This window comes from Chenopodium album, chromosome 1, assembly GCF_948465745.1.
Source record: "Chenopodium album chromosome 1, dcCheAlbu1.1, whole genome shotgun sequence".
Taxonomy (NCBI): Eukaryota; Viridiplantae; Streptophyta; class Magnoliopsida; order Caryophyllales; family Amaranthaceae; genus Chenopodium; species Chenopodium album.
In genome coordinates this window covers 3,539,784-3,555,272 of record NC_137834.1, presented here as the reverse complement: position 1 = coordinate 3,555,272, position 15,489 = coordinate 3,539,784, and the positions used below count along the sequence as shown (strand labels likewise).

Sequence of the window (15,489 nt, the reverse complement as noted above, 5' to 3'; positions counted from 1 at the left end):
AATATGCGTGAGATTATTTTAGCTTAATTTCAATTCAGTTCAGCTTGAATCAATTCAATTCATTTCAAGTCCTAATTTCCTTCTCTAGTGAAATATTCGTTTTAGCTCTATTCAGTTTAGTTCAGTGCAGCTCCAATCAGTTTAGTAGTTCATTTCAGCTCGATTAAGTAAATGTGAACAAACCCTATGTACTTAGTTGTGTGGATACTTGTATCTCTCAATGAAAATGGTATTCGAATTAACTTTTTAAAATTATACTTACTGATAAGTAAAAATATCATGAAGCTTAAAAAAATATTTACTAATATTATTGGTCAAAATAATGATAATGTTTCCCTCAAAAAAAAAAATGATAATGTTGACATACATGTTCGAATAAATTAGGGCGTTTATTTTGAAACAAAGGGAGTAATAACTCTGTTCCCTTTTGTTTGTCTTATGCGTTTTGTACAAGTGTACAACTTTTAATAATTAAACTATCTAGCATGCACCAAAAGATTAGCCAACTGATCATCAAACTAGTTTTTCAAGTTACACATTACAAATTCTAAATCAAAACCTCTCAACACCAACCATTTTTCCAATATTTCTCCAATTAAACTTAAATCATCCAATAATTCTTGAATTACCTACAAAAGAGGCAAATTTACAAATAATTGCATAATTAAATTCAATAACAAGTCCAATTTGAAGATTTGATTTCCTCTTCTCGACTCCTCCCATCCATCATCTTCACTTACTTTTGTCTTTTCCTCTTCATCATTGGGTACGGTGTTGAATGTGGAAGGTGTTGTTGCGAAGATTATGAATTTTTGGGAGTCATTAGAAATTTGATCTGAAAAGGAGAGAAATATATAAGAGGAAAATGAGGAAGGAGATGGTCTAGGTAGATGAGGTAAAGGAGCTTGAATTTTAGGATAAATGAAGGGGATGAGAGACTGCATGGTAGTCGTGTTTTTGCCATTTATATGAATGAGATAGAATAAACAAGTTGATATCAGCTACTGAAGTGTTCATATCGAGTATTAAAATATAGATATTAACAATCTAAATGCTCATATAAGTTTATTAAAATGTTGATTTAGATATTAAAATGCTAATTAAGATTTTAAAGTGTTGATTATCAGATATTGTAATGTCCATATAGGGCATTGAATTGCTGATTTAATCCACTAAATTGACGATTTAACTTACAAATCTGTTGATTAAATTATCGATATAACTATGAAATTGACAATGTAAGTCATTAATTTGTACAATTAAGCTACATACTAAGTGTTGCAATAAGTGATTAGACTCCGAGCCTAATCTCGCATAATACCTTTTCTAAATTCAAACATTGGTCCCCTCAAATTTTATAGCAAGATCGACCTCAAATTGTCGATGCATTAGTCCATTTAACACTCCATTTTAGGTAAAAACACATAGGGTAATTTCCTTAATCTATTTAAGCTTGTAACTTGGAACAACTAACAATTATGGCTTTTGAGTCAAAACATTTTGATAGACCTAGAGCATGACATGTTGATTTAGTTGATTATTTTACTATCTTTAATTTTACAGTAATCTTCCTTCATGAACTCACCACAATGTTGCATAAGAATAGCATGACATGATTAATCATTTTTAGTCATGGCACATTACTATATTAGATATGTTCCTAATATTTTGTATGCTATAATAGATGTCACAAACATTCACAATCAAAGTTACTTAGTATTTTGCTTGATCTAGTTTATTACTCAGTACATTTTAACAAGACTATACAACCTTATGCTTTGGTGAAAGCATTTTCATTGTTGAGTTAGAACATTCACATCAAGCTCGATACTTATACATTATCACATTAGGACGCGCCATCAATATGATAAGAACACAACTACCTCATACTACATACAATTAAGTGCACTACTTTTATAAATTGTTAATTATTTGGATGAAATCTCATATGACCTCGTGTATTCTTTTCAATGATTTGAATTATCACTATCACTGCTAAGTGCTGCTTGTATAAGGCTACAAACTTAAAATTCAAAATAGGAATACTGTACATATTAAGTACATATCTTGTCTCGTGATATCGTGGGAAATTTACAAACTAACTAGTTAGAGAATTAAGATCAAATGCCTCGAGTTCTCGGTGGATCTCACTTTATAGCCAAAGCCATCCCTAGTCCCTCTAGTCCAAACAACTCATTCCATCTCAAGAGTCAAGACCACAAAACCCTTTACAGCCCATACAATTTATACAAGTCCAAGTATCAAACCCACAAGCTATTGCCTATTAGGAGTAAACCTCAAGAAACATCTGATGAATTTAAGCATCAAATCTAATCCAATCAAACCCAACCTAAAACCAGCTTTACAAAAACTTCACTCAACCACTTTAACATATTTGTAATAAAAAAACCTAGATTCAGCAGCATCTATTCTGCACTACTAAATTACTAATTCCAGTAGTTTACAACTGATAAATCTTTTATCTTTATATTTTCCCTTCTTCTCAAAAAACGTTCACATTCTATCCGACAAAATTCACCCCTTATTTTTCATTTTCTGAATTTCTTTCCATTTTCATAGTTTTAAATTATTAAAACTCATCCACGTCTAAAATTCACCAATCCCACAACTCTTTTCCTCCCAATCTGAAAAACCCATCAAAAAATTCCCAAAATTATGATCACCCACTTCACAAAACCACACAATTAGATTGATTGCAACAAACCCAGAAAAATTATGAGCAATTGTGAAAAACAAATGTACAAAAAAGCAGGATTAACACTTGCATTTTTCATAATTCTTACAATTACATACCTTTTTTTGATCGGAACCCTTGATCTAAGAGGGTCTTACTTCACCCCATTTCTCCAATCTTTGCCGTCTGAAACACCAAACTATGTCCCACCTTGTCGGAGTTTATCTCCATTGAGAGTTTACATGTATGATCTTCCGCAAAGATTCAATGTTGGGATGCTCCGGCGCCGGAGCTCCGATGAAACTCCGGTGACGGTGGATACGCTGCCGCCGTGGCCGGCGGTTTCTGGGTTGAGAAGGCAGCATAGTGTTGAGTATTGGATGATGGCTTCTTTGCTTGTTAAAGGGGAGGAGAGAGAAAATGAGGGTGAAGTTGGAAATGGGGTTGGTGTTGGGGAGGAGAGAGAAAGTGAAGTTGTGAGAGTATTGGATCCAGAAATGGCGGATGTGTTCTTTGTGCCCTTTTTCTCATCTTTGAGTTTTAATGTGTATGGGCATAATATGACTGATCCTAGCACTGAGCGTGATAAGCAACTGCAGGTAAAGTTATACTCTTGCTCACTTGTTAATATTGGGTTTTTGAATCTTATGTTTAATGTGTAATTGGTGTATAATAAGCCGAAAAGGGCAATGATGTAGACTAGATTCGATCCCGGTTTTTGTATAGTTTGATGTTGAGTGTTTGTGTATGATTAAGAGTATAATTCAGTGTAATTGGGTACTGTATAAGTATTGTCTTGGTTATAGTGGTTGATATTGGTGACAGGAGTTGATGTTGCACGTTTAAGAGTGAAATTTAGTATAATTGGGATAGTGTATAAGAATTGTCTTAGTTGATATTGGCCATAGTAGTTGATGTTGTATGTTTAAGAGTAAAAATTTGTATAATAGTGTTACTAGTGTATAAGGATTGTCTTGGTTGATATTGGCGATAGTAGTAGGTGTTGTATGTTTCAGATTAAGTTTAGTATAATTGGGTAGTGTATAAGTATTGTCTAGGTTGATATTGGTGTTAGTAGTTGAAGTTTAGTTTACAGTGAAACTTATGATTTATTGGATTTAGGTTTGTTATAGGAATTGCCTGTGACAATGGTTGTTCTTTAAATCTGATTGTGGAATGTATTGGATCTTTTTATGCTGATCTTTAATGGTTAACATTGTTTGTAAAAATTTGCCTGGGAGTTGGGATGATTTGAATGTTTTTGCAGTTTCTGAGAAGAATAATGTGGACTTGAACTGCTGTAAACCTGTAATGTGATGTCTTCTTTCTTTCCTTGCTGATAGGCTGATTGAGAGAGTGCAATTTATTGGTGATTTGATTTGTTTATGTTTCATAATTTAATGACAAGAATTGATTATTAGAACTTGATATTTATATGAGTTATTGGCTCCCCCCTACCTGTCTCAATTGGTTCATGAGTTATCCTCCTTGCCATTGACTGGATTCATGCCAGGTTGTTGCTCGAGTTAAAAGAAGTGATATGAAGAACACATTTTTTTTCTTAATTTCTGGTTCATCTTATGGTCCCCATAATATTTAGTAAGGATGATTAAGTGAGGGGCCATAACGAAGGAATGTGGCTTAGTTATTCTAGTGACTGGGAGGTTTCTTGATAATGTTATCTAGAATATCAGACAATTAATCTCTGTCAGTACTCTTTATGGTTTTCCAGTTGACTAGGTTTGTTTTGGTAAGGGGAAATAATAAGCTGAACTATAATTTTGACCTGTAGAACTACTTGAATCTGTTTGTTCATTTGGGTGCCTGGTGGTGACCAGGTGACATACTATTTGGATAGTGTTAATCAATTGTCTTAGTTCTTCTCCTATCACACGAGTTTATGCTTAGATCTTCCAATCTCTTTTTGACCTCACAGAAGTCTCTTTCCAGTACATTGTTAACTACTTAACCACTTGACACCTTTGAAGTGTTAAAATTGTGGGTTAAGCTGTTCCTTAGTGAACAGCAGGAATTCTCCTGTTATCTTGACTATTTATCTTTCATCTAGATCCTAATGTTTTCTACTTTCGTATAAAGTGTTTATTAAGTTCCACTCTTGATTTTAGGTTGATATATTGAAATATTTGAGGGAGTCTAAGTACTGGCAAAGGTCAGAAGGCCGTGATCACGTCATTCCTATGCATCACCCAAATGCATTTAGGTTTCTTCGGGAGCAAGTGAATGCATCAATTCTCATTGTGGCAGATTTTGGTCGTTACTCAAAGAGCATGTCAAACTTAAAGAAAGATGTTGTTGCTCCATACGTCCATGTTGTGGATTCATATACTAATGACGACACCCTCAATCCCTTCAAATCTCGCACCACCCTGTTGTATTTCCGTGGCAGAACTGTGAGGAAAGATGTAAGTTCAACCTTCAGGCCAGTATTTCATCGTTCTTGTAAAAATCTTTGGTATTGGCTAATAGGTAGCTTTTGCTATGTTCAGGAAGGTGTGGTTCGTGCTAAATTGCAAAAGCTTCTTGAAGGTTATGATGATGTCCACTTTGAAAGGAGCTTTGCCTCAGAGGAAAGCATAAGACTGGTATGTCAATTCAGTAATTTTCACTTTGAATTTCCGAATCCAAACAATCATATGGTGAAAACAATGGTTGTGAGTTGTGATGGATGTTAATTTGCTGAAGTACTACTTGAAAAGTAAAATTATGTGAATTTAGGAATCCTTAATTTTTGAAAAATACTTAACTGTGGTTCCTCAGAGTTGTTCCCTTGATACCCGTCACTGATCCTTATTCTCCATTTGCCACCAGAAGTGAAACAACAGTGATTCAGTGAGAACCAGGAAGTGTAGACATGTATACTTTAATCCCTGACCAATCTAAACCAGAAGTTAGACTGTTTCTGAAAGTTATTATGAAAAAGAAGCACACTTTCATAACTAAAAGGTAGGAAATAGCCGTTGAAATATGGTTAGACATACAAGTCTAGATGCATAGTTAAGGGCTTAGGGCAACAGCGTAGCTGAGCAACTATCATATCAAGGATAGATGCAAATATGCAATTCGTTTTCCTTGCCCCAGCTTTACCCTATACAGATTTTGTTTTCCTTTATGTTGTTAGGGGAGGGGTTTGGAATGGAGTTAACAATGAAATTGCTGTACTTGGACTAATAGCTTTATTGTAGCTAATGCATCTTGTTCTGACAGTCCACGCAGGGGATGCGAAAATCAAAGTTCTGTCTACATCCAGCAGGAGATACCCCTTCCTCATGCCGGCTATTTGATGCTATTGTGAGCCACTGTGTACCAGTCATTGTTAGCGACCAGATTGAGCTCCCCTATGAAGATGAACTCGATTATACTGAGTTCTCTCTCTTCTTTTCAACCACTGAGGCAATAGAACCTGGTTATATGATCGAGAAGCTTCGCCAGTTCTCAGAGGAAAAGTGGCTTAAAATGTGGAACAAACTGAAGAACATTTCCCACCACTATGAGTTTCAATACCCCCCAAAGAATGGCGATGCAGTCAATATGCTATGGAGGCAGGTTAGGCATAAGCTCCCTTCCGCAAAGCTTACTGCTCATAGAACTCGAAGGTTAAAAATTCCTGATTGGTGGGGAAGGAGAAGGTAGCCGGTGTGTACTTTTTGTACCTAACTGTACTTATTTTTGTGTGTACAGTTTAATTTTTACAGTTTGAACTTTCCCAAAGAAGGGGAATTATAGGTTATTCACTTATTCATATATGTTTTTTGAGCCTGTGACATCCGATCTGATCCATTTGTTTCATTGTATGTATTCTCTTTGTTGCATTATTTTAAGCTGCATTATGTTGGCATATCCTTTATTAAATCACCTGAGGTATAATCCAGGCTGTGATGTATGACTTTTGGTGCATTATTTGAACCGACAGTACCATATATCTAGGATCATCTTTTCATATTTTCGTTTGGATCGAGTGATCGGCGTGTTGTTAATCATGTATATGTTGTGGCATGTCTGTCCTTGTCTATTCTAACAGATGATAACATTGATTCTACTGAAAGTATACCTGCAGGACTGCAATGTGACAGTAAAATTAAGATATGCGAAGTGTGTGTAACAGCTTCACTTTCTTCATTTGATTTAAGATTTGAGATACTGAATTACCGAGAACAGTAATGATCTTCATTCATGTAAAATTTGAGATTGAAGGTCAAGGATGTACCAAAAAGTGTTTAACAGCATGGACTTGATGCCTTTGAGCTTCAATCACACACCAGCATCGAAAACTTTCAGCATTTACGCTGGTGTTATTCTAGTACAAAATGATAGCTCAAGGCGTGCATTCGTAAGCTAACTGGGTGCAGAATCTGAGATGGCCAACAAAACTTGTTATCCTTCCCGTGCTTGGACGAGCCAGGTTTAAGACAACATAAAAGCCAAAACCATCTATTAAAAAATAGTCCAATATTCTCTTCATTTAGTTTATAAGAGTTCGCTGATAAGCCAAAAGGCCAGCTAAATATATTTGTATTTTCTAATTGATCAATAATGTTGTATAAATTAAGTAATAACTTATCCCTACTCATCACCTAATTTATCTATAGAAACATTTTATACTCTTTACCAACTCTATGTTATGAAAATATTCGATTGGCGGTTAATAAGTCAAAGTCAACATTAACCAACAACACATAAAAACACATAAAATAAACACTAAATTTTTATGTAACTGCCTCAAAGAGAACCAAATAAACTACTTAAAGACAACTAGTAGACTAGTAGTATAACTTAGAAAAAAAAGTGACACTACACAAAATTAACCAACAACAATGGATTTGGAGAAAATCAAGGAGAAGACTATTCTCTGCAGTAAAGCCCTTGAAGAGGTTAGTTATTCTTAACCAATGTCGTTACCCTCTTCCGAATCCAGTTGTTACCGTACTAGTTAATATCAACGTGACAATTAATTAGGATGAAGGGACGGCGTAATATTATTTAACTTTTAAATACTTATCATATTTGTAGTTAATTTGAGAAAATACAGGATGTGATTTGTTATGAATTTTGTGACAGTACATCTTGGATACCAGTGCTTACCCCAATGAGCATGAGCAGCTGAAGGAACTTAGAGATGCCACTGTACAGAAATACAAACATCTGTAATTTTTTCTTTTTATTTTACTCTATAATTTATGCATAATTAATTAATAGCTTTAAACTCCTTTATGTGGATAAATTATCTTGCAAAAAATTTCCAAATGTGTGAAGTACTATTGTCCCACATCAGAAGAGTGGTACACAGATGACTAGTCTATAAAATTTGTTTAGAAGCCTGTTAAATTATGATTATTTTAAGATAGAACCTCATTTGACTTATCCAGTTTTTATTTTTTGGTGGTAGTGTATGATGCAACTTAATGTAAGCAGTGTCATATTCGTGTATGAATCATACCACACATAAGATACTTTTAAGGGTTGTTTATACTCCAACACGTGTAATGCATGCACATAATACGTCACACTCCCGGATCATATTCATAGTTTGAAGCCTAAATGACATGATTTCAAAATTAGAAATAACTCAACACTGCTTTTTTTCTCTGCTTTCCAGGAGTATATTGAATACGAAAGCTGATGAAGCACAATTCATTTCAATGCTATTAAAACTAATGAATGCCAAAAATACCATAGAAATTGGAACTTTCACTGGCTATTCACTTCTTACTACTGCCTTGACTTTGCCCGTTGATGGCAAGGTGATAAACTTTCTATAAATTCGATCTCTCTATTAATTCACCCCTTTAGTCAATGTATAGTCTAAACGTAATAAAAATGTTGTAATATATGATTGTAGATTCTAGCCATTGATTTCGATAGAGAAGCATATGAGGTTGGACTACCGTTAATTAAAAAAGCAGGAGTTAAGCATAAAATCGACTTTATTCATGGAACTGCCCTGCCTATATTACATGACCTAATAAGCAAGGTAACTTTACTAGTGATTGTTGTTTATATGATCAATTTGTTTAATTTTTCTCAACAACATACTCGTGTATTTCTTTCATAATGGTACGTATTAGACTATCAGAGCCTAGGTAATACAAAGTATATAAGTATGACTTTTAATCCCGAACAAATGTAGTACTCATGTTTAACCCGAGATGTAACTAACAAATGTGAATAGCGCAAAGAAGGGAGCTTTGATTTTGCCTACGTTGATGCGGACAAAGAAAACTACATCAACTACCATGAGCTATTGTTGAAACTTGTTAAGGTTGGAGGAGTAATTGCCTACGACAACACTCTTTGGTTTGGTTCGGTTTGCCTTCCAGACGATGATGAGATATTCAACAATGACCTTGTTATGAAATATCTTAATGAGCATGGTCGTGATGCATTACAGAAGTTGAATAGCTTCCTTGCCTCGGACACTCGAGTCGAGTCCACTCTTCTTTCAATCGGCGATGGCCTTACTCTTTGCCGGCGTAAGTGAAGAAGAAAGCACAGTCGAAAAAAGGTTTGAGCTTGTCAGAACACCGTGTTTTTATAGCGAACGATCCTCAACGGCACACCAAGATCAATGGTAGGCCATTACTCACGCTCTAGTGCACGGTCATAGTTCATCCACCAAGCTTTGATTTCTGTATGATTTGTACTCAAGGATACAAAGGTACGAGCCCATAGAAGAGATTCTGTCTAGTAAGGTCGTGCCTCAAACATTGAATAATGAAGTTAATAAAAATGTATTTCGTTATGTGTGTTACCAATATGGGAATGGGAGTTATTTTTCTATATTTTTTATAAAGAAAATTTCATATAACCACAACAAACCAAACCAACAAAGCATGTTAAATATGGGTCTGGGCCGTATCCGTCACGGGAGAGTGCAAGTCCACCACTTTACAAGACCAAGGAGGTTCCACTTCAAAACCATATGGCAATGAGGGGAGTAGCCCCTTAGCCTTATATTGTGGTGGTAACTCTTGAATTCTTTCAATGTGGGATTCCATTACCACTACACCCCCCCTTTAGTATGGGACAAGAGAATACTTAATTCCTAATGGCTACACCCTTTTGTAGTCATAACTACCTCCCCCCCCCCCCCCAAATTACAATAAAACCCTTATCCACACCTCACTAACCATGCAGTTACCACCCACTAACCACGGTAATGCAAGTAACCGCCCATTCCTCACATTTATATACAAAAAAGAAAAAAAAAATCAAAACCTTCATTTCAAACCCATTTTTGTGAAATTCTCTCTCATTAAAACCAAAATTTCACATGAAACTCATTACAAATTGCTTCAAAATTACTGCAAATTGCAAAAAAAAAAATCTAAAAATGTCTGACATTCGAGATGAAGTTCGTCAATCGCAACTAAATTCCGAAAAAGAAGAGTAAGAATTTGTTCATTTAAGTAGAATTTTGAGTGTAAACCCTAGATATTATATTTTTTTGCGTTTTGATATATTTTAAAACAAATTCTACTATAATTACACTTATTTTTGTGCAAAATATAGACTAAAATCTACCATATTTGGTGGTATTTTTGCAGAAACAAAACTGGAAGAACACTTCAAAGATTCCGTCGGAGAAGACTGTTGCTGAACAAATGTTCATTTTCGGTAAATGTTCATTTTCATTTTCATTTTGATAGATGTTCATTATGATATTTGTATATGATCATTTACATTCTTACCTTACATCTACTAGTGTTTATTTTTGAGAGAAGATTACCCTAATTTTATTTATGATCTTTACATATTAATGATTGTTTACTGGTATTTAAACACATGTTTATTTGAATGTAAATACGTACATGTTCATTCTCATATTGAAAATATCCACATAGATTATAATAATACATGTTTAACTTCATATTAAATTATATGCTCATGAACGTCATTTGAATATTATATTACATACATTTAGCTCTAATATTGATAGATGCTTATTCGAATTTGATACAAAGATGTTCATTTGGATATGTTTATATTCACACATATACTAATGTATGTTCATTCACATGTCAAAAAATGTTCAAAAATAAATAACCTATTGTTCATTCATCATAAACCTTTGATAATTCAATTTTAGATTTTTTACGTTTTTATTTTCATATTGAAATATTTTTATATATTTATAATGTGTTCATTTCTGAATTTGCAATTATTATTAATGCGTAAAAGTTCAATTTTGAATCCTTAGATTTAACGTACTTTTGTTTGGAATGTGTTGTTATATATATATATTTTTTTTTAATAACCTTGATCGATCTCTTATTGTACAGGATAATCACGTAAGGAAGCCGAAGGCGATAAATATATTATGCTCATATTATATATTTCATGGAAAACACACATATATATTAGAGGTGCAACAAGGAGGATACACACACACACACACACACACACACACACACACACACACACACACACACACACACACACACACACACACACATATATATATATATATATATATATATATATATATATATATATATATTATTGTATCAAATGTAACAAAGAAGTTCATTTAACAAGACACATATATATATGTACATTTGTTTCACTTTCATGTTTATGAAACAATTATTACATGTAATACTATAGTTATATAGAAATGCGTGATTATTGTAATTAAATTAAATTTATTTTATATTGGAAATTATTTTTTAACAACGTTTTATTTAAATAAGTAGAATTCTAAGACGTATGTATTTGTATACTATACATCTTACTATGAAACTTACACATAGCTCTTGAAATGAACATTTGATGATACAAAAATGAACATTTGTTGAAACAAGAATTAAAAAAAAAATGAACATTAAATGATGCAATGCTTCTTACAATAAAAATGATTTGAACTCAGTAATCTATATAAATTAATTTTCTCTCCTTTTTTTTAATAGAAAATTCTTAGAATTCAATTTGGAAACTATATTAATTTGAACAATAAATTCTTTGTTATAAAAATGAACATCTAATGATACATAAATGAACATTTACCAATTCAAAAATAAACATGTTATAAAAATTTGCAGGAAATTCATAAATGAAAAAGGGCAGGAGCGAGGCACGCGCGGAGGGTGGGGGGGGGGGGGGTGCAGGTAGTGTTCCCTGCCGCGGGGTGTAGGTAAAAATTTGTATAGCCATTAAGGCCCCAATCGTGAGATCGTGGGCCTGACTCTAATACCATGTTAAATACGGGTCTGAGCCGCACCCGTCACGGGAGAGTGCAAGTCCACCACTTTACAAGACCAAGGAGGTTCCACCTAAAAACCATATGGCAATGAGGGGAGTAGCCCCTTGGTATTATATAGTGTTGGTAATTCTTGAATTCTTTCAATGTGGGATTTCATTACACCACTACACTCCCCCTTTAGAGCAAGTTTAGCCCCAAGTCTTAAGACTTGGGGTGACATCATCATTTTAGGTGTTAAGACTTATGCTTAAGACTTTTCCCATTATTCTTCAAAAATTTCAAGCAAGTCTCAAATTGAGTCTTGAAATTTCAAGACTCAACTTAAGACTTGAGATTGGGAGTTTGGGACTCAGTACTCCCACCTCACTTTTATTTTTATTATCCCTTTTTTTTCTTACACTTTTCTACAAATAATATATCAAATATTTAAGTTTTAGGGCTAAAGTGATAAATTTTTGTAAGTCTTAGTGAGTCTTAACAAGAATTTGATGACATCATTTGTAATGGGGACCACCAAAAATGATGTCACATTCAAGTCTTAAGACTTGGGGCTAAACTTGCTCTTAGTGTTTAGTGTTTTTTAGTGTGGGACAAGAGAATGCTCACATGTGGGTTGTTCATGGGCTCAACAAAGCCTCTAAGCATAAAGCAATAAAGACTTGTGGAAATCAACATTCTTGGGGACTTTCGCGATGTTGATGGATTTAGTAGAAGACTTCTAATAACCTGCAAAAATATGATTTACTTGTGCTTGTCGAAATGTTGAGGTTATAAAGACGATTGCAAAATAGATTGCAAAATAGAGTGAGTGAGACTTGGAGCTTGCAACTCAATGAGTAATCCCAAGTGAATAAAGTCAAAAAAGAGATTCAAGATTCACTTTCATAATGGAAGTCATCACTTGATCTTTTGACATGATATCCTCAATGTAATTAACTACTCATACTTTCTTGAATATTGAGGAAAACATGTCATGTCGTGTCATTCTCGTGTTTGAAGTTAAAATCCCAATACTAACCCTAGTGACTAATAAACGTGTCATCTTTTGTGATATAAATCAAACAAGAAATTTCTTACTTGAAGCATCCTCGGCAATGTACTTGGATTCAAGTGTGTCCCAAAGTTCCTTTGCACACTCCACATTTTGATACAAATCAAACAAAGTATCGGACATAGCATTCAAGATGTGACCACTACACAACATATGTAGACATCATTCTCCATTTGGTTCTACAACGTTGTGTCTCCAAGGTTTCTTCTTCTCCTTTGGGGGGATGTAGCATGGGTGTAGTAAGAACATACACCACATTCTACACTGTCAAGAGGAAATGCATCTTCTTTTGCCAATTATCAAAGCTAGATAACCCACACCTTCAAACTTGTCCAAATTTCTAGAAATGGGTAGCCATACCACGCAATGAAGAAGCCATTATGGGCATTATTCCTCGAGTAAATAACTACTAGATTATTAGAAATACAATGCAAAATTGATGTACAAAGAGATCGGATAAATTATTCGAGGCACGTGATAAACGCTTTCTAATAATTATTTTATCGACTCTCTTTGGAACAATAATCGAGTCACACGATAAAACTATTGGTATACAATGAAAAACCAATAAGTTTTGCTTGTTCTAACAAAACTAATTCAACAAAGTTTGTGTGAAAATGTGTTTGTTTTCACTCTGAGAAAATTACCCTCAAAGTAAGCAAGAATGATTTTGCAATTCTTATCTCATCCATCATACATGTCATATAAACTCCTATTTATAGAGTTTATATGAACAATAGTTTAATTCCAACGGATATGTTCGTTCACAAAGCTATTCGTTCAAAACCTATTAAAAATATCAGTTTTGAACTCCACCCGATCGGGCGTGCAAAACACTTTTGGAAAACATGTAAAAACTGATTAAAAAACACCCTTCGCCCTGGTAGACTGGGCATGAGCGCTCAGTCGGGCGCGAGCAACATCTCAATGAAATTGAGATAACTACTGACTATCTTTACCCGTGCTCACCCTACATGGCACCCTTGCCCTGTCAGCCATGGTGAAGCACAAATTAGTCAATTTTGCCTTGTATTGTCACTTTTATACATCTTGCTTTGCTGTATCTCTAAGTATAATTATTATACTAATCCTCCTCAGCTCCTAGCATAATATAAACTTCATATGTGATTCATAAGCTCTATTTATTCCATAAATGTTCCTTAATGAAGATTCTTATATACCTTATTATTTTATATTCTTAATAATATCTTTAATTATGTATTAGTAAAAATCTATCATACAAAATTGATACTCTAAACATAACGAATAAAATAAGACCCATATGATTATTTATTTCTTCAAATTATAAATAATTGAAAATTTTTGTAAAAGAAAAAAATTTGCCTTGGTGGACAATTCACACAATGACAACATGCATATCTAGTGACTCACCACCCTTAATTGATGCTTTTTTTTTTTTTTTTTTATTTATTTTTATTTTTTTTTTTTTTTATTATGATGCTTACAATCAAGCATATAATTTTACATATTTAATGTTTGTCAAACACTCAAACATAGCAGAACTACAACCTCTTTCCTCTATGTATAGAGACAAACAATATAAAGATAGTAACAACTTATATAGATAGTAACAATTGAAAAGAAAAAATTACTACCTCTTCGAATTTTATTGTAAAAATCATAAGAAAAAGGGATAAATCTAAAACTGAATATGCATGTTTAGTGGAGAAAAGGATTTAATAGATATTTATAATCAAAATATTGAAAAGCAAATACGAAGTATATTATTATACACTCCATTTAAGGCGAAACTTTATTACTACTATCTTGTTTGTTTGTTCATATGCTTTGCTATCTTTTATAAATTTGTCTTTTTTGTTAAACATGTGGTGCTCACATTTGTCTTTATTATTATCTTGTTTGTTTGTTCATATGCTTTGCTCATATTTTCTTACTAGGTTAAACCCCGTGCAAATGCACGGTTGTTGAATAATTATGATAACAATATAATTATATAAAAGTTAATGAATCGATTCATCAGACATTAAAGTGCATGAAATGTAATAAAACAATTAAAACATGTGAGAGAAAATATTTATAATTATAATGTGCAAGTTGATATTTTAGGAAGTTTATTTTAGAATTTATATTAAAAAAAAAAGTCATAATCTAAATGCAATCTTTATTTTTATATAATAACGATTTTTTTAGAAAGTAATTTTGGCGGGAATTTTTTTAATAATATGTTGCCAAGTGTTCCTTCAGATTCGCTTTTAGTAGTATGTAATTAATGTGACACTTGAAATTTTTAATTCTTAAATAAATTACAATCCGACCAATCTTCAAATTAAAAAGTTGAAGATTGATCATAAATTTCATCTTATAACACCACTTCAAAATCAAAAGAAAAAGAGAAGATGATTCCTTTAGCCTTATAAAGTGGACACAGTATATTATTTTTGCTCAATGTGGGATTCATGCCACAATACTACTCTCCCTTAATTACATATTACCTCCGTTACATATTATTTGCAACGATTTGACTTAAAGTAGAGAGGAAAAATG

The 15,489-nt window shown here is 33.3% G+C and overlaps 2 protein-coding genes and 1 pseudogene across 2 annotated transcripts; 2 read left to right on the top strand and 1 right to left on the bottom strand.

Annotated features, from left to right (window-relative positions):
- Nucleotides 1–2,332: 2,332 nt before the first annotated feature.
- On the top strand, nucleotides 2,333–6,660 carry LOC145640207 (putative arabinosyltransferase ARAD1). Its single transcript, XM_081691512.1, has 4 exons — nucleotides 2,333–3,294; nucleotides 4,822–5,118; nucleotides 5,203–5,298; nucleotides 5,921–6,660. The coding sequence occupies exons 1-4, from the start codon at nucleotides 2,737–2,739 to the stop codon at nucleotides 6,344–6,346; spliced, it is 1,377 nt and encodes a 458-aa protein (XP_081547638.1). The 5' UTR covers nucleotides 2,333–2,736; the 3' UTR covers nucleotides 6,347–6,660.
- Nucleotides 6,661–7,527: 867 nt separating this feature from the next.
- LOC145632853 (flavonoid 3',5'-methyltransferase-like) lies at nucleotides 7,528–9,191 on the top strand. The gene is made up of 5 exons (XM_081685192.1): nucleotides 7,528–7,584; nucleotides 7,772–7,857; nucleotides 8,310–8,454; nucleotides 8,553–8,684; nucleotides 8,883–9,191. Exons 1-5 carry the CDS (start codon nucleotides 7,528–7,530, stop codon nucleotides 9,189–9,191), a joined length of 729 nt encoding a protein of 242 aa, XP_081541318.1.
- Nucleotides 9,192–9,220: 29 nt separating this feature from the next.
- On the bottom strand, nucleotides 9,221–9,407 carry LOC145566738 (small nucleolar RNA U3; annotated as a pseudogene).
- Nucleotides 9,408–15,489: the final 6,082 nt, after the last annotated feature.